Below are 19,878 nucleotides of genomic sequence, written 5' to 3'. Positions count from 1 at the left end.
TCTTTGTGGCAGTGTGACACATTCAGAGATACAGTAGATGGCAGTAGTGCACCGTGACGTTGGTTTGCCACCCGCCAATATACCGAAACAAGTCTTTGATCTTTGCCATAGTACCATATGAAAGAGGTACCTGTGATGCCATCACATTCCTTTGATCAAGCTTTGATGTATTCATCAGGTTTCCTTCAGTTTCCGAATCAGTTTTCAGACTGATTTGACAAAGCATTTCAGCAGCTCAACATTCATAAAGCATTTTCATTAGGTTTGTTAAAGACCGTCATAGATACTCATTGATTCAGTATGTTGTAGAGACCGTACATTCAAAAAGATTGTTGTTTTTACGAGATAACCTAATATTAACCCTCCGTGACACCAAGCATTCGCTTTTTCCTGGGACTGAAGTTGCCTTGACACATTTGTTAGATGCTAAAACATCTTTTCAAGGTTAATCAGGCTGCACTGTCAATAACTCCTGTGTTTAAAGGCATATCTTACTTTTGTTGCCAGTTGAAGGAACCAGTCAAACCAGTCGATATGTCCTTCAGAGAAATAAGAAGTAAGTAATGCCCATTGTGTCAGATGAACTGAGAGTTGTTGAGTGTATTGTCAGTCACTGGCGTTACATCTTCCCCTGGCAGACTTCATTGAACAGATGAGGACCTTGGAATACCCCGGGTCCATCTCTATGGAGAGCTTCAGGCGACCCAACTTCCCTCTGCTGGCAGACATCCTCAAATTCCTCGTCAAGAGGTACGACTGAACTTCACACGTCCTGCGTTCTTCAAGTTTACAAAGTCCTAAAAACCTGTGATGGTTTGTTTCTAACACTCTGGAGTGGATCAGATGTTTTCACTCACTCTACGGATGTGGGCCACTTCAGGAAGTCTTGCCTTCTTGTGGCCCAACATGCGGTTCTCTTCCCTTTATGTGTAACAGAGAATAATGTGATAATTCCCTTTGTCTTATCTCACTCCCCCCCCCCCCACGTAGCTTTGAGTCTCACGTGAACATTCCCACCGATGTGGCCACGAAGGCCTCCAGGGTGACCTTCATCCGAGCTGTGGCCCGGTTCATGGTGACGAAGGCTCACGTGAAACTCAACCTGAAGCATCTGTACCAGGCCGATGGCTACGCGGTGAGAGAGATGTTGAAGATCACCTCGCAGCTGTACGGCGCTTTGAGCGAGGAGCACGTGACCCCGGACGACCGGGTCGCGGTGGACGACAGCGAGTTCAAGTTCGACCGCGGCTCATGGGTGAGATGCAGCTTTTATGCTGAGTAATGTTAACGACCATGTTTCTTTATCGTTAGTGGTAGAAAGAATTTAAGTAGCTTTGAACCTTTACTGCATTACTTGGTTTAAACATCATCTATGGTGGTATTTCATTTGTATAATCTCATACTTTAGCTTGAGTTACATCAAATCTTAGGTGGAAGTGAAGTGTGCGCTGCTGACTGTGTCTCACTCCGTCTTCTCTGAAGATGTCTGATCTGAAAGCAGCTCGACAGCTGACGTCCGAGGTCATGGCCTCAGGAGCATCTCTGTGTGATTTACTGGGAGAAGAGGTGGCCCTCAGGGTGAGGAAGCACACACAACAACTGACACACTGGTTTCCACTTTCCTTCGTCTGGACTCCACACAGTCAACGTGTGGCTATTTTTAGATCAGTCACTTCACCGTTTGAAGTGTTATGGAAGCAGTCGTGTCTCACAAGTTAGGACACAACCGATGAACAGATGATTTTACCTTTTTATGATTTACACCTTCCCTAAAACACCTGCCACCAACAGTCATGTGGCCTTTAAAGCTGCAGTTGATGTAAAAACCCACCAGTGTCGGTGCTGCAGGAGACGACTCTGTCCTTGTTTCCACTTTCCCAACAGGAAAAGAGAACCGCGGCTATTTCCAGACCTCTGGACATCAGCGAGACGGAAAAGGCCTTCGAAGACGCCCTCAAGGAGGTTTTGGTTCGTATTGATCCAGAAAATCACACGTATCCGTGAAATGGCGCAAACTCTGACACCTCGTCTTTGTGTTTGTTTTCCAGTTGAGTGCAGAGAGGACCGGAGAACTGCTGCGTATTGTTGAGTCTGATGTGGCCATTCTGGACGCTAAGATCGAGCAAAAGATGAAGGAGGTGGAGTGGACTCAGACGAGACTCCAGACGTGTCAGAGTATCAGGTCAGTTTGTGACGGGACAGGAAGCAGAGAGGCAAAACCAACGAGTGTTTAATTGCAGTTGTTTGCACGCTTCTTCATTCAACTTGAGCGATATCTTAAAGTTTTCTTTCTTCAACAAAACATTTGTACGTCTATGTTCAACAGGCCGGTGTACATGGACGAATATGAGAAGATCGAGGCGGAGCTGGAAAAATCTCATGAGAACTATGTGGTGAAGTTCAAGTGCCTCACTCACCTGGAATGTCTGATGGATCAGTACAGCAAAGTGGAGAAGCAGAAGCTTCAGGTGTGTGAGTTTGTATGAGACGAGACTCTCGAGTGTTTTACAGAAGGAATCATCATCATCACTTTGTCTCTGTCATGCTCATCAAAGACCTGTTTGCTAGGATGGATTTGAAAACATGCAAAAATAGAAAATCTGGAATCTGCATGATTGAAAAGAGCGTGGGAACTTGTAAGATCTGTGAAAACTGAGTGGTCCTCTTATAATCTGCAGGCTGAGAAAACTACATCGCACAGTTTTAAATTCAGATTCAGACGAGAGACTGACACTGAGGCTGAAAGAACGTATATTGACGTTGATGTGTGAATCTTGTTGTCGCCCCCGCAGGAGGCTGTGAACGCCCGTAGGACAATGGCGAGATTTAGCAAGTGGGGCGCCGGTAAGTCAAACACACACAAAAAGTCAGAAAGTCCGGACGCGACCTCGTCCCTTGTTTTCCAAACCCTTTCTTCTTTGTTGTGATTCGTGCAGGAGCCGACGAGGATTCGGACTCGGAGAACTCAGAGGACGAAGACCCCGGCGACCACAGAGAAGAGTGTCGCCAGGCCACAGGGGACAGTTTCATCAAGGCCTTACTGGGTAACAAGGTCAGTGAGGTCAGTGTCACCTGATGTGTCATGCTGTGTCTTATTGTCGATCAGAAACACACACTATTCTGTTTTCACTCGTTATAACACATTTCGATGTGCTTCTAATCAGCGTTTTCAGACGGATGATGATGGTGATGATGAGGAGGAGGAGGAGGAAGAGGAGGAGGAAGAGGAGGATGTGTGAGGTGTCCAGGGGGGGGGTCAAACCTCCACGAAGGCCCCGACTGTCTGTCTGTCGTCCATCAGTGACGAGTTCTGAAGGAAACACACAGTTTAACACTTGGATCACTGCGTCTCATTTCCTCTCAGGAATATGAACTAAAGATGTTTCCCCATTGTGTTAATCTGGAAACTTCATACCCCCCCCCCTCTCATCTGTCTACACTATCAGATATTTCAATACTGTGAAATTAAAGATTATATTCTAATACACTGTTGAGGACAAAATACTACTTTGATGTCAGCAGTCAATTTAAATTAAATGTCGATGATTTTTTCGTTTAAAAGCAAACGTAACAACATTTATTTTCAAGCGTGTGTATTTTCACTGTATTTCTTTTATATATTTCTTAATATTATGGAAAAGAAACATTTGTTTGTGTCTTTAGCATAAATTCAAAGGTATTAAGAAACAGATATTCCACAATTTTCCATCTGATCTGATAGAACCGGATCTTTATTATAAACCCGTAGAGCTTTTAAAAAGAAAATTTTAAAAAGAGTTGCAAAGAGAATAAAACATAACTAAAACATTAATTAGTGTGGATGTTGGCTGCAGACAGTAATTCATTCTTTATTGGTGTTTTACTGCACGCGACTCACGTGCACACTAGGGGGCCTCCGACACATGCATCTGCAGACGCCTCCACTGTCCTCGTCTGACTTTGTGGGGTTTGAGCTGCAGCCTGTAGTTCTTGACTCAGTTCCAGCAATTCTTCTCCTTGATTCCTCGTCTCTGGTGTTGTTTCTTTTCACCAAATCCTCTCGCTGCAGGTGATTTCATCCCCCGGCTTCCTCTTTGTTGCAGATTTATTATTTTCGGGACTCAGATTGAGTGAAAAAACAACGTAATGTCAAAGTGTTTCAAATTCAAAGTGTTTGTATAAGTGGTCAGTCCCATGGAGATCACCTGTCCCTCCGAGGTCCAGTTCATGATGAGTCTGTTTTCTAGGAGAGCTTATGAAGACCTAACATTCAAAGAAGACGAGTAAAAAGCAGCTCCGAGCAGCTGTAAATCATCCTGGAGGCGACCGTCCTCACATATTTGAGTGAGTGTGTAGGAAGGAGGCGAGTTGGGGGGGGGGGCTGAGAGGGGAGGCACGGTGCAGAGTCTCAGAGACAAATCCACGTGAGGTCCCAGCTCCTGACGCTCCCACATCCGCTCAACACCTAAACAAACACCAGGGGAACATGTCTGCTACGAATCTGCAGGGGGGGTGATTCCAGGAGGGGACGTCTCCCCAGCAGGAGTGTCCCCTGCAGGAGTGTCCCCAGCAGGAGTGTCCCCTGCAGACACATTTTACTACATGAGTGTGTTTTGTCATTAATTCAGGAATCCCCCCCCCTGGCAGTTTCACCCGTTTTCTTTTCCTGTCCTGCTACTCACTCGTATCTGAGCAGAATCTGAGATAAACCTCACCCGCCCTTCACTTGATAATAGCTCAGGGCATCTTGGAACCATTTCCCCCACATGGCCTTTTTATTGTTTCATCCCCTTTCATCACCGCGACAACCTTATCTTCTTTTCCAGGGGCCAAGGTGATGCCTGCAGGTCTAACCCTTCCCGAGAAGTAGGTTATTTATTGAGCTGCTCGTCCACGAGAGCCGAGCAGTCCAGGAATCTGTCCCCGAGCCGACACGGGGCCTTTACAGCAGGGGGACTGAACCCACTCAGAAATATTGTGAAATATTTCTCTCTCTCTGTTCTCTGCTGGTTCTGAGGCCTGAGCGAGACCCAACCACTCTCTCCCCCCCCCCCACGCCTGGCTCTGCTGTGTGAGGTGAACAGGAGCCAAAAACTGCATCTGGAAGAACCTGATCTGACCTTCAGTTGAAGAGAGACAGAGTGAAGCAGTTGCAGCCAACACACAGCCGCCGATTGTTTTGTCAGGCGAAGCAGCAACTGTGAAAGGGATTGTGCAGGCGAGCATACTGGAAGAACCAGAAAGTGTTTACAGAGGGTGGGGGGGTGGGGGTGGGTGGGGGGGGTGCTGAGATTGTGCAAAAATGAGAGAGAAGTTGTAGAAGAGGGGTGTGTTCTCCGCTCTCGTGAAGAAAAGACAGTCACAGGAATTTAACCTCATCTGCACCCTTGTTTCTATTAATGCCGCTCGCCGTCCCTGCAGCGCGACCCATCTGCTCGGTCAGCGATTCATAACAGGGTGGACGAGGGGCGGAGGAGGAGGAGGAGGAGGACGCAGGCATCAGAGTGCATCTCATCGGGAGGTCAGAGGTCAACCCCGACGCCGCCGAGCAAACGTTTCATGTGTCACAGCCGCTCGCCCAGTTCTAGCAGGAGGCCGGAAAATTCCCTGTCAGTTCTTATCAAACGCAGCTCGATGTACAGGCGGGCTGGAGGTGGGCGGGTTCCCCCACTGAGAGGACGTGTCATGTACAGTGCCAGCCTTTGTTGATGAAGACGGTGGTTTGATGTGTAGAATGTTTTAATGGTTTGATCATAATTTGAGTTTTAATTGAGGGAGAAAACGACTCTGATCGTTGCTGCAGGAGCAGAACGACACTTAAATGATTCCTCGAGTATCAATAAAGGTTTAAATATTACTTTCTAGAAGTTTAATCTGTAGCAGTTGCTCATGAATCTATTATCAATACCGGGAATACGTTTTGTGGAGCAAAAGGTGAAAAGCAAAAGTACATCAGTAGCCTGACGTACAGTGGAAGTAGAACAAGGACTTGTACTGTACTTGGCTTTAACTTGACACTGAAAAAATAAATCTGTTCAACCAACTTTTAAAAATTTTTTGGTTTGTTCAGATTAGAATTAACAAATTCTATTCCCACAACGGATAACTTTAATTTGAAATAACTTGATTGACTGTTCATGACGCCTGAGATTTATGACTCAGTGCCCAGTCCCTGTGGACTGGGAACATCTGGACTAACCTGCCTGTTCAGTAAAGTAGTTAAAACCACAGTAACTGAAATTCCAGCAGCAACAACAACAAAACACATTGATGCCTCAGTATTAACGGTCAGGTAATAATATAAATTATCATATTTCAGTCACAGGGAGCATTTAATCATTTGTAGTTTGGGTGTTAGACTTCGACATTATTATTTCGGTGCCATTAGGTGAATAATCTGTGTGTTGTATCCGTGCCACGTTCTCTGCAGCGTGACGACCTTGGCCTTGCTCCTTCACTTCCATTCGCAGCTTGTGTGAGGTGGAGCTTCAGCTTTCACGTGAAGCAGCAGGTTAACAGACTCAATAATCACAGCCCGCGGGGACACAGACCCAGTGTTTACGTTTCCTCTGTGAATCCCTCACGTGCCCAAGAGTGTTTCTTTGACGTTTCTATTGTTTGTGCACATTTATCCGAGCACACATGGTAAAATGGACTTGGTCAATAAAGGGCATGCAGAGGGACGGTGGGGGTGGGGGGGGGCATGTTATCTGAATCTCTAACCCTTCTTGTGATAGTCGCAGGGTCAATGTATTTACTTGTCAATACATTTCCTCTGATGTGCCTCAGCTTCTTGTTGTTTTGAACCTGTGTCCACATTCGACTGATTTTCCTCCAAAGTGCGTTCACAGAAACATCTGGATTAATTCAGTTTCCAAAGACAGTGTCTGTGATGTTCCTGACGCTCAACGCTCCGGGCTCGGTTCAAGGCTGTTGTTTTTCAGCTTTATCTCCTCGGATGGGCTTTATCTGCACCGCTGTGAATGTAAATCTCGTCGTAAACTATCCTACAGACTCACTGGAGCTGAGACTTTGAACCTGGTTGAACATGTGCAGATTTTTCAGGTTTGTTTTGTTGCATGAGCGATGACAAACCTTGGTTTAGGAAGTGGTGATATGAAGATGAAAGCCGTGCTGATGACTTTACAGCCTCGGTTTAGATTTTATTAGGATGTTAAACCCGCTAGTTCAACAGCGACTCTGTGTAAACCACATGATCCGAACTGCTTCAGTTCCTCGATGAAGGTCGGCTGTGGATCAGCGGCTGATGGTCTCATCGACCTTGTGTTTACTTAATGAAACAGTTGGTTTTGTAATAGTTTGATTCAACCCGAGCTGAACGGAGGAGGGGTCACAAGTCACCAGAGGGGTCACCTGATGATTACACAGCAAAAACCAAACAGAACACACACATTTCCAGGATCCATCGATATAAAGCTGCCAATTTTCTCATGTTTGTTCGTCCCATCGCTCCCTGAAAACACAGAAAACGTGTAAATATATAGATATTTATCACTTTAGATGCAGTAAATATATACATTTATACCTGATGAGGAAAAAGAAGAGAAAATTTAAGTCCAGAAAAAATATTATTGTATTATGAGGAATGAAATTCTAGACAAAAGGTAATTTGGATTTTGGGGAAAACCGTAAAAAGAGTTTAAGAAAAAAACATTTATATTTAAATTGTAATGCTTGATTTTACTTAAATTGTTCATTTGTTAAAAAAGAAATTGTGAAATAAAATGATGATGATGATGATGATGATGATGATCTTAAAGAGCCAGTGTAGTTAAATGTATCTCGTGTCTTCCCACACTTGGCTTTCATCGAGCATATTTCATATATGAATATTTGAGATATTAAGACGTGTACAGTGTTTTGGTTTTATTATTTATTCCTGAAGTATTTCAGATTTTAATTTGAATATCTAGAACTTATTCAGTACATCTCTACATGTTGTCCCCCCCCCCCCTCTTCCTCCTCCTGCTGCCCCACTACAGGGGCCCCTGAGATAATCACATCCAGGTCGTCAGAATTCCTGGCTACACCCCTGCCAGGCTTGTATGTATGTGTGGTGGTGGTCGGGTCAGGGTTTGCCTCCGGGGAATGAAACTACCAAACAGTGCGTGTGCATGTGCGCGTCTCTCTGAAAGGGTTAAAAAAAAAAAAAAAACTCATAGTAAAAAAACACATCTCCGCAGAGCTCCGCCTCCCAATTGTTGAGTCTGTGCGCCTCAGGAATCACACCACTCCGGGGCCCGCCTCCCCCCCCACCCCATGGGCCCCTCTCGGTCCCACCCACCGCTGGACCACATTGAAATGGGTCTGATGTTGTCAAACAGTACAGAGCATCTCCTCCTCAGAGCATCTTTGACGCAGCGCAGCACAGGGAGCCGTTGTTACCGCGTGTGTGTGGTGTCCAACAGCACAGCCTTGTTATTATTATAGTGCTTCAACACACAGAGAAAGACACACACACACAGAGAAAGACACACACACACAGAGAAAGACACACACACACACACTCACACATCAGAGACCTGACAGGGTGACTCTGTAGATGCGTCTTCCAGTGCGTCTGAAAACCATGGCACGGCCGTTTTACGCGCCTCTGCTGCTCCTCGTCTGCTCCCTGCTCCAAACGCGTAAGTTTCCAACTCCTTGTATCTTCATCTCAGTAACTGTGTTATAATTAATTATTTACATTCTGCAAAAAAAAAACAAAACAAGGCTCTGCTTTAACTTGATAGAAAACGTTTCTGCACTTGTTTAAGTGTCTGGTTATAGTTGTTGGCCATGTATTCAGGGTGTTTGGGTTTGAACTCCTGTGACAGCACCGGATGCAAGGTGATGGGGGGGGGGGGGCACAGTTATCTCCAGAATGTAGGTCACATCTCCTGTATGCTTTCCCCCCCCCCACTCACTATGGAAAAAAGCAGAACCGCATCTTCTCTCTCTCTCTCTCTCTCTCTCTCCCTCTCCCTCTCTCCCCATCGTCATGCGTAATGTGTCTTTTTTTAGAATGGCACCAGCTTCAGTTATGTTTGTGATCATCTTATTGTCACCGCTCTTTTTGAATGATGCCTCCGTGGTGTTGTGCTTTTCGTTAACTCTCGCTGCAGGTCCTCCGGCGGCCAATCAGGTTTCAGCAGAGTGAAAACACAGGCTGTGCGTAAAAAAGCCTGAAAATGGAAATTAGCGCCACTTGCACTTCAGTCACTGAACAAGAAACCTCGCAGCAGCAGCATGACTGTGTGTTTGACAGGCGTGTGTGTTATTTCCTACATGATGCAACAGCCTGTTTGCAGGAGGCCTCTGTCTCTTTTACCTCAGACGCCCCTGCGCTGTGGGAAGGAGTGCGCGCGCCCTCCAACTTTATCCTCCAATACAAACACGGACATTGTCCCAGGGCTGCATTCCTCCACTTTTTGGATTGCACACTGGGTTGGTTGGGAAGTCACTGTCAGACCAGTTTGTCGGTTCTGGGAACTGGTGTGTGTGGTGAAACATGCTGGGACTGGTTGTCGCCTATTGCCTCAGCAGCCGAAGACACAAGTGTCATCTTTGTTCCCCGATGTTGAGAAATAGTTGTGTCTCACTCCTGATTACACAGGTGTTAATGGTTTCATTTAAGTTAGATAGTTTCAAGTTCAAGTTCAAGTCCAAATCCGTAAAAGATTCAGTGGAACGAAGTGTGTGCACAAACAAACAGAAGACAATACAAACAAGTAGTTTTAAAAGACACTTAAAGTCCAACTCCTCAGTAAAAAATGATTCAAAATAATAAAAAAGAACGATAGGCACATCAACACATTGTGGTTTTTATTGTAAAGCACTTAAAAGAGTTGTAGCAGCGTCCCTCATCTGTTTCTCATCCCATAAAACACAGCAGACAGATCCTCAGAGAAATAACCAGTAAACCAGAGGATTGTTATTCTCCCAGCACGGATCCCTACTGGATCAATAATGTTGCCATTTAGTCCAGTTTCGTCCTTCAAGGTCTGAACTTTAAGCCCATTGAGTAAATAGTCAGCATGAACTTGGATTCTGTGTCATCAGTTCCAGGGAACAAGAGCCGGTCTCTGAAGTGAAAACAATGAAAAGGGAAAGTTTCAGATCCACCTCCAAGTTCAACCGTCTGAGAGATTCGTCCTGTGTTTCTTTTGTGTGTTTTACTCACAAGGATTTCCGTGTGATAAGCCCTCGTTGGTCAACATGAAACTGATCATTATCTTTATGGCGAAGGCAACAATGCACAGCTTCTCGCTTGGAGTCGTAAAGAAATGATTAATGTTCACCCGACTGTTTGGAATTACTGACTCATATAAAAATACTACAACAGTGGCGTGAACCATTTCTTCAGGCCGTGACCGACGGCGCCAGATGTTTGACTTCACCCAGAAGCCGTTATGATTTACTGTGCTGTAAAATCTTTATCACACACATTACTGGGGATTTATCTGGTTTCCATCCATTCATGTAGGACACAAGCTTCAAATGTGAATATTTAATGATACAGATTTACATTTTTAATTGGAGTAACACATGCCACATGCTCCCGGTGGTGTTACGGTCAAACACCTCTCTGTGGCCCCCCGTCAGAAACAGGTGGTCCTGCGAGGTTTCGAACCCACGTGTCCAGCTGGAGGAACGACCTCGAGTACCCCCTCGTACACACTGCTCCACTCTCCGTGTTGATGTACAGTCTAATGGCTTCTTCCAGTTCACTGGTCCCATTGGCTCCAGTGAAGATGGGGGTTGGGAGAGCGACACTGTCTTGAGTATTTCTGCTGGCAGGGACATTAAATGGCGGATAATGAGATTTCTATTGTGATCATCTACTTGTTAATATCAGCAGCTTTCTGCCGGGGGTGAGAGCTGCGGCTTGTTTACGTAGCTGCCGTGAGGATCTGTGTTTGACTTGTAGTGTAACCCTTTATCTGCCCTATTCAAACAAGCAGAAACATGCATGTGTGTGTTTGATCATGTGTGCGTCATGCTAGAGTACACACTCCCCAGGCCCTCACTCCTGTGCCAGCGTGTCGAACACCATAACACATAGTTTCCCCCCCCAAGTGGGGGTGTGAAAAGTGGGAACAAGGAAAATAACACCAAACGTTGATTTCTTTAAATATCTGCTCTGTAGAAAATTACTGCATAAAATCCATTAAAAAAAAAGGATTTAAACTTGTTTTCATTGGACAGGAAGTTCACCATTTATCACTTTTCATTGTTATCATTATTTTTATTGGGTGGATGAGGATCTAAATACAATACGTTCATTAGTTCGACCTGTAACATCAGCAGAAGGATTTAAGGAAATCAAGTTTCATGATTAGAGCTTGTTGACTTTGGTGCGTTGGTTCAAACATTGATCCTCCGCACCCGAATTAATCTTGATAACATTTACGATTTCTTTTACTTTTCCAGATAGTACAATCATCAGATGAACATTTTATCTAATACTTTGGTTTATGACCAAAAAGCTGCTAAAATCAGCGTGTGATCATTGTCGTTGAGATTCTTTCGTCATCTCATAATGCATAATGTCTGTGTTTATGAATCTTCCTCCTTTGGCCCTTGATAGATGAACTGAATTGAGTCTTTACACTGAGCTGTGTGTTGATGTGTGTCACAGATGCGGACGTGACGACATGTGGAGCCAAGCAGTTCCAGTGTGGGAATGGGAAATGCATCACGGTCAGATGGGTGTGTGACGCCTCCGACGACTGCGGCGACGGCACAGATGAACTTCCTGCTACCTGTTGTGAGTATCAAGACTGAAATGGTTTTCAACACGTACCAATCCCACACTCCTTTGGTCTCATTATATTTTCTCGGCGTGTTTCACTTTCAGTGGCTAGAACGTGCCGGCCGACGGAATTCAGCTGCCAGGACCGTCTGAACCAGTGTATACCCAGCACCTGGCGCTGTGATGGAAAAGCTGACTGTGAGAACGGAGCAGATGAGGAGACCTGTGGTGAGTTTATCGATCTCAGAGGGTCAAGACCTCTAACTCACCATACACACTGCTTCTTCTTCTGGTGCTCCAAACTTTCCCAGGTCGTTCTTTCCTCTGATCTGTCACATTCACCTTCTCAGCCCCGAGGCGGTGCACCAACAACGAGTTCCAGTGCAGGAGCGGCCAGTGTGTGTCCGCCTCCTTCGAGTGTGACTACGAGGCGGACTGCGACGACGGCAGCGACGAGGCCTCCTGTCCGGCCACCACCTGCAGCCCCAGAGCCTTCCAGTGCAACAACACCATCTGCGTGCCGCGCCTGTGGGCCTGCGACGGTGACATGGACTGCCCCGATGGCTCGGACGAGTGGCCTCAGAACTGCGGCACGAGGCGTCCTGCCTCTCCTAGCCCCCATCAGTGCACCTCCCTGGAGTTCCGCTGCGGCAGTGGCGAGTGCATCCACGGCAGCTGGAAGTGTGACGGAGGAACCGACTGCCACGATCGATCGGATGAAGCAAACTGTGGTGAGGACGGTTACGTCATCCTTTACCTGTCGATCACACACTGTCACTAGTTTCAATCCTTAATTTCTGCCCCTTGGTTCCCTGCAGATCGTCTGACCTGTCGTCCTGATGAGTTTGAATGCGGTGATGGAACTTGCGTCCATGGGAGCCGTCAGTGCAACCATCAGTACGACTGCAGGGACAGGAGCGATGAAACCGGCTGCGTCAATGGTACGAATCAACTTTCCTACGTCAGATCTCAAACCTGTGTCTGTGTTAGGTGACCTCATGTTGTATTCTCATGCGTCCCGCACAGCGACCCACTGTGACGGCCCAACCAGGTTCAAGTGCCGCAGCGGGGAGTGCATCCTCATGGAGAAGGTGTGCGACAAGAACCGCGATTGCAGGGATTGGTCAGATGAGCCTCTGAGGGAATGTGGTGAGTCCAGAGGCCCCTCGTTCATTACCGTCGCCGCTAATCACTACCTCTATGTATTTAATGAGGGTGCAGCTCAAGAATGTTAGACACAAAACCCTCTCTTCTTCTTCTTCCCTCTGCAGGCTTTAACGAGTGCCTGTTAAACAACGGCGGCTGCTCTCATATCTGCAAAGACCTGAGAATCGGCTTCGAGTGCCGGTGTCCTGCTGGATTCAGCCTGGTGGACGAAAGACTCTGTGAAGGTAACGGCCTCCCGCTCCCAGCTACCATCAGAAACAGTCAAATATCCATGTGCACACTTATTAGATACACTGCTGCATGTTTTACATTCCTCTCTCCTCATTGAATCAGATATCGACGAGTGTGCCAACCCGGACACCTGCAGCCAGATCTGCATCAACCAGCTCGGCAGCTACAAATGCGATTGCGAGGAGGGTTACCAAGTCGACCCAGCGAGCAAAGCTTGCAAGGCCATCGGTAAATAGGAGTGTTCTTTGTTGTCGGTATTGAGTGAAGGTTAGATGTTGAGTAGCCTCCTTGTTTTATCTTCACCCAGTGTGGAACAGTCTGAGTACTTGCTAAAGTCACTTTTTGTTCAGGCCAAAATCTCTTATATCGTACATTTTACATTTTTCTGGACATGTCTTTGTAGAAACTGATATTTGAGAGACAGAATCAGTCTCTGGACGACGTCATAGCCACGTCCAGCCTAAAAACATGTGGTTAAAAGAGGAATTTTTCCTCTTTTTCTAAATAAGAGTTGAGTTTGTGGAGTGATTCAAGACATCTGGCCCTTTTGCTGGATAGCTCGGAAATGTATATACAATAAAAATCACTTTTGTTTCATGTTCACAATTTTTCCCATAAATAAAAAGGTGTGGAGCAAGTACGGAAGCAAGTGCTTTTTAAAATTTTTATATTTTTAGTTCTATCACCTAACATATACTCTTATTTTGTAGGAACGATAGCCTACCTTTTCTTTACCAACCGCCATGAGATCAGAAAAATGACCCTGGACAAAAGTGAGTACACCAGAGTGATCCCCCGTCTCAAGAACGTCGTCGCGCTGGACATGAACATCGCCACCAAAGAAATCTACTGGTCTGACATCTCCCAGAAGAAAATCTACAGGTGAGTAAAAACCATCAGAATGAAGTAAGAGCCTGTTTCATGTTTTCCCTGTTTAACGCTCGTCGTCACCTTCACCAGAACCCAGATGGACGTGGCCGACGACTCCGCTCATCACAGCACGGTCATCGGCAGCGACATCGATGCTCCTGAAGGCCTCGCCTTCGACTGGGTCCATGGGAACCTCTACTGGACCGACAGCATTCGCAGCACCATCTCCGTGGCAACCGCGGACGGGAGCCGTCGCAAAACTCTGTTCCAGCGCGACCTGTCGAAGCCCCGGGCCATAGTGGTCGACCCCCACAGCAAGTGAGTCTGACAGCATTGATAAATAGACATTTCCTTTACGTGCTTACAAACTAAAAGACTCATTGTGTTTATTTGTTTTTACGCCTCTCAGCTTCATCTACTGGACGGACTGGGGAAATCCTGCTAAGATAGAAAAGGGGGGTCTGAACGGAGGAGACCGCTCTGCTCTGGTCACGGACAACATTGAGTGGCCCAACGGCATCACACTGGGTAAACTCCAGCATTCACGTTTCTCTGGTTTCAAGTCTTTTATTAAAAAAATCTACTCACATGAATGTCCGTGGTCACTCCTGTGCGACCTGTTGACCCTCCGCCTGCTTCCTCCACAGACCTGTTGAGCCAGCGGCTCTACTGGGTGGACTCCAAGCTGCACACCCTCTCCAGTATCGACGTGCAGGGCGGCGGCCGACACACCCTCATCATTGACGAACTCAAGCTGGCTCACCCACTGGGACTCACTGTGTTTGAGGTAGTTATTTACCATCTGATAAACTTCACACGCCAGATAGCACACGGATGTGGGTCACTTCAGGCGATGATGCAGGACTTCTGGCCTCGTGTGGCCCGGACAAAATGGATGTGGCCTAAAATCGCAAATGTAGCCAAAATATACCCAAACAATATTTTTGTGGCCGACTCTCTGCAAGGTTTAATCTCGATTTGTTGACATGCAGCATTGCTATGGCTTAGTTGTGGCCCAGGAGCGGACCGCCCAAGTGCCATCAGTCCACACAGTACCATGAGCTCTGTCCATAATCTCTTGAATGTTCAACTTCTGTCGTTTCTTGTGTTTCCAGGAGAAAGTTTACTGGACCGACGTCAGTAACAGCGCCATCCTCAGTGCAAACAGGCTGACGGGCGCCGACATTGTACCGGTGGCCGAAAACCTATCATCACCAGAAGACGTTATTCTTTACCACAACCTCAAACAACCTGCTGGTAAGAGACGTTACTGGATTATCTTTATCATCTTGATTTGGTGACTGAGGTAGAAGTGGAGCCGGTGAATAATCCTCGGGAAAAACTCAGAACCATGGTCACAAGTGTTTTTATCTTTGCACATAAGATGAATCATATGCTCCGGTTTTTGCCAGATCTGGGCCACAAGTGAACCATATCCACACCGCATGTCAACCATGCCATATTCACCCTTTACCACATGGGCCACTTTAGGTTTACGTCCAGATCTAAAATCTTAAATCTGTGTTTTTGTTACAGGGAGGAATTGGTGCCAGGTTTCCAACGGCGGCTGTGAGTTCATGTGCCTGGCAGCTCCTCAGGTGGGACGACATCCGCCCAAATACACCTGCGTCTGTCCGGATAACATGATGCTCGCCAGAGATATGAGGACGTGTGTGCCTGGTGCGTAAAGCAGCAAAAAGAGAAATGATGATGAAGAAGAAAAGAGATAATCAGACTCTCACCTTTTACCTTCTGTTCTCCACCAGCTGTTCCTACACCTGCAGCTCCTGCGCAGCCTCAGATTCCACCTACCAGTCCTCCTCGTCTGCCACCGGCGCCACCGCGGACCACACCCAGAGCCACACCCAGAGCCACAACCAGAGCCACAACCAGAGCCACAACCAGAGCCACAACCAGAGCCACAACCAGAGCCACAACCAGAGCCACACCCAAGCCCCAGGTCCACACCACCACTCCAGTGCCTGTCGTAATCACCAGCTCTGCAGCCAAGGCAGCACCACGCACCACCAAGCCTTTGGTCAGGACCACCACACCCCAGCCAAGGACCACCACACCCCAGCCAAGGACCACCACTCCCCAGCCAGTGAAGCCTAAAATCGCCCAGACCACCACAGAGGCTCCGGTCACCTCTCCAGGTAAGAGCCATCATGGTGTTTGCATCCTTTAAAACATGATTTATCCCAGTGCTAGTTGGTTTTCACGTTGCACCGGCCTGGTGTGAAGTGCATCATTCACTGTGTTTACTTCTCCCTCAGACGTGCAACCTGAATTTGCTGCAGCCGTCCCCAAGACTGCCTCCCCCACCCCGATAGCTCTGTACATCGTCCTACCTCTGGGTGAGTAGGTTCGGCAGCCGAGTCCACATGGAAAATGTCCAAATATTTCGAAACATCACCGCTCATGTCTCACCTCTCTCTGGATTTCTTTCCCCTGGTGCAGCGATCGTTTGCCTCGTGGCTGTCGGTGCCGTGCTGCTGTGGAGGAACTACAGGCTGAAGAACACCAACACCATTCACTTTGACAACCCCGTGTACCAGAAGACCACCGAGGACCAAGTGCACATCTGGAGGAGCAACAGCCCCGATGGTTACTCCTACCCAAAGGTGAGGTTAATAGGAGTCACTAGAGTTCTCACTACACGACTTTAGCCCAAGTTTCTGGTCAGCGACAAGTTTTAGAAGTTGTCGACAGCAAAAAGCCCAAAATCGGAGCCAAACAATGTAAAAATCATTTTCTAATCAATTGGTTTTCAAATGAAAACGTATTTGAATGTAGCCTGAATTCATTCATCTGTTTTAGGACGTTCTCACACCTGTAGTTTGTTCGATCTGGTCTCAATCAGTTTATCTGTTTTTAAACTTGGAGCCTTTTCCTCTTGGCTCTTTTTCTTTTCACACTGAGCAAAATCCCATCATAACAAAACATCACCGCAAACCATGTGAGGAGGTTCACTCTCGGTCAAATGGGTCTGGGGCGGGAACAAAACAGTAAATACAGGAGGAAGGTCCTTAGTTCTGGTCTGGTGCATATTTCTGTGACAGAAGCATCACTCAGCAATTTGACATGGAGCCGCCTACTAATATCACACAGGCCGCCGTGGTACGTCCGCTCTGCTGCCCACAGGAGTCCTGTCATTCAAACTCACAGAGAACACCAGGTAGTTGGGTCGGGGTCAGATCCCGATCCCACCACAAAACAAAAACAGAAACCAGAGTGCGATTGAAACCGGACTAAAACCCGAAGGTGTTAAAACGCCCTCGTAGATTTATAAATATTTGAAAATGATATATTTTGTTGTTGTCACCACCTGCAGGCGACACTTTGTTCTCTGTCTGACATCTTTTTTATTTGCTGTCCCCTCAGAGACAAGTTGTGAGCTTGAATGAAGAGGCAGACAATCCAGCCTTCACAGAAAACTGAGCCAGGTGGAGAGAAGACGATAAGCTACCTTGGACGTCCTCTTGTGTGTTTTTGTTTCTTTACCTCACTCAGCACAACTATATGGAAGTCGAAGCCAGTACCAGACAAGCTTGAACCACTAAATCCTCCCAGAGGAACCAGCGCTCTTCAGTGGAGAAACACTTTTGTCCAAACTGTGATGATTTAACCTGGAGAACTGTGAGATTGTTGAAGCCACATCACTGCGTCAGTTTAACTGAACCCATCGGACACAAGCCTCGGACTCACGTTACATGGATTTCACAAATGAGTGTTGTAAATATCACATATTGTTATTTTTGTATTCCACTGGTTTTGAACGATCACATCTTGAACTATTTGTAGTTTAAAGCAGCAGTTGACATTTTGGGGAAATTATGCATAAGTGCTTTCTTGGCTTAGAATGAAGGCACCAGCTCCACCTGCAGCGTTTAGCTTCTCGTCACAGAACCTGCAGAACCACAAAAGTAAGTTTTACTTGATGTTTTTGTACATTTTAAATGATGAAATGGTTAATAATTGAGCTTTTGGAGCTATTTCAATGTTTGGACAGAGCCAGGTCGCCTGATAATGGCCTTTATGCGCAATCTTCTAATGTCAGACTTCCCCCCCGTTAATGTCAAACTCTTCCACTCTTTGTTGTCTGTTTTTTATTCCAAGACAAACACAGACATTGGAGCTGATTTAAAGTTCAGTCGGTGAAACACTAATAAGAATTCATACAGTTTAACCAATTCCACATCGAAGCCGCTTCTGTAGCAAACCTCAGAGAAAACACACTATTCCTCGAATGCCGTGCCCCCGCTTCCCTTTACAGCCTGGTCCCAGTGTCCGCGAGCAGCTGTCTGTAATTTCACACTCTCTCCTGCTCCGTTCTAATGATTTGTGGGTCGGCTGTTAGTACACCGGAGAGACGTCTTTAAACTCGCCCTCCCTCGGCGCCTCTCGGGGGGAACCCGCAGAATTCCTCGAAGTCAGAGAAGCTTTTGATGCAGTCACGTGCGACCGATGGGGCCTCGACTCGTGTCCAGTACCCGGCCACGTGTGTGTGTGTATTTACATCCTGCCTTGAAAACAGAACCTCGGCTTGCCTTGTTCCAGCCTCTCCTGACAAAACAAAGCCAGGTGCCCGTCGTGGCTTTTTCTCTTTTTGAGCTGATTCATGTGTATTGATAAATGTGTGCCTTTTTTAATGACTTTATTTGTTCACGTGTTGTTAAACTCAGTGGATGTGTGTGTACAATCAACGTGTCTGCCTGTTTACAAAGGACCGTGTGAGGGATGTGGCAGCGTCACGTGCACCGGACAAACGGCCGGTGGCTTTTTTCTCAGAGAAATAATTCAAGTGTGAGTGAAGCTGTACGAAAAGAAAAAATCTAATTCACTGACCAGCGAGCAGATCAAGTGTGTAAATATCATGTTCATAAATGTAAATATTTGTTTTTTGGTAATAATGTCAGTGGTTTAGCATTTGTTGTAAACTGTAAACATCAGCTGTACATAAATAAATGCTTCTATTTATTATAGAATCACTTCTTTCTGGGTTTGGTTTCTGTGCCTGAATTTACACGGATGCACTAAAAGTTATTCCCTTCATGTGATCCAGTGGAAAATATTGAATATATATGATAAATATATGAATATGAACACAAACATATACAGAGAAAAACAGTTTCAACATCAGTTTTTGCTATTTTAACTATTTATTCATTCTTAGGCATTTTTTATTGCATCATTCAGCGAACTTTGTCCACCAGCTACTGTTTAATGTTGTAAATACTTTTAAAATGATGAATACACAATGTTATTTTAACAGTTTATCTATTAGATTCAGCCAATAGCTCAATTGTTTATCCTTAACTTAGTTTTTGTAATTGTTTATCCGTTGCTGTTTCAACAGTTTCAAATAGTTTTAATTGTGTATCATTACTTTTAGCTGACTAAACACAACGGCTACACAATAATATTTTCCACGTAGCTTTAGCTGATGGTTTCAGTTGTTTTTAAACTATTTCAAAGTTTATCTTTGGCTGTTGCATCAGTTGAACTTCAGCTAACAAACTCAACGTTGTATAAACCAGTTTTGAGTAACAGTTTTAATTGTTATGATTTCTTATCGCCAACTAAATGCAATGGAATCATGATGTTATTTCAACAGTTTAAATATTAGATTTACAATTGTTTATCCATAGTTTTAACTTCTTTCAATTGTTTATTCATGAACTAACTATTCCAACATTTATTTATTAGCAATCTAAAAGCAACAGATACTCAAAACTATTTCAACTATTTGTCCATTATCTTCAGCAAACAGCTTCAACTGTTCACAAACCAGTTTTAGTTTATTTATCCTCTTGAGTTGAGTTCAGTTATTTTTACCGTCTCTGTTTGGGAGTCACTTCCTGTACGACAGTCGG

General features: G+C 45.8%; 2 protein-coding genes across 3 annotated transcripts; both read left to right on the top strand.

Moving 5' to 3' along the window:
- Positions 1-295: 295 nt before the first annotated feature.
- Positions 296-3,076, top strand: LOC117766108 (clusterin-associated protein 1 homolog). Its single transcript, XM_034592818.1, has 9 exons — positions 296-556; positions 639-750; positions 991-1,255; positions 1,483-1,578; positions 1,885-1,968; positions 2,049-2,182; positions 2,327-2,468; positions 2,793-2,844; positions 2,937-3,076. Exons 1-9 carry the CDS (start codon positions 424-426, stop codon positions 3,074-3,076), a joined length of 1,158 nt encoding a protein of 385 aa, XP_034448709.1. The 5' UTR covers positions 296-423.
- A 5,238-nt stretch (positions 3,077-8,314) lies between these two features.
- On the top strand, positions 8,315-17,893 carry ldlra (low density lipoprotein receptor a). Of its 2 annotated transcripts, XM_034593552.1 has the most exons (19): positions 8,316-8,627; positions 11,621-11,749; positions 11,840-11,962; positions 12,085-12,465; positions 12,553-12,675; positions 12,761-12,883; positions 13,006-13,125; positions 13,235-13,360; positions 13,843-14,014; positions 14,093-14,320; positions 14,412-14,530; positions 14,650-14,789; positions 15,118-15,259; positions 15,539-15,682; positions 15,769-15,855; positions 15,928-16,158; positions 16,279-16,359; positions 16,463-16,626; positions 17,387-17,893. In XM_034593552.1, the coding sequence occupies exons 1-19, from the start codon at positions 8,543-8,545 to the stop codon at positions 17,441-17,443; spliced, it is 2,775 nt and encodes a 924-aa protein (XP_034449443.1). In that variant the 5' UTR covers positions 8,316-8,542; the 3' UTR covers positions 17,444-17,893. The 2 variants fall into 2 exon arrangements, with proteins under 2 accessions (XP_034449445.1, XP_034449443.1); XM_034593554.1 differs by lacking the exons at positions 16,279-16,359; positions 16,463-16,626; positions 17,387-17,893 and having other exon boundaries at positions 8,315-8,627; positions 15,769-15,860; positions 15,934-16,152.
- The last annotated feature ends 1,985 nt before the right edge of the window (positions 17,894-19,878 follow it).

Source organism: Hippoglossus hippoglossus, chromosome 8 (assembly GCF_009819705.1).
Source record: "Hippoglossus hippoglossus isolate fHipHip1 chromosome 8, fHipHip1.pri, whole genome shotgun sequence".
NCBI lineage: Eukaryota > Metazoa > Chordata > Actinopteri > Pleuronectiformes > Pleuronectidae > Hippoglossus > Hippoglossus hippoglossus.
Note: the sequence above shows the minus strand (reverse complement) of the source record. Positions and strands in the feature narration are given on the sequence as shown.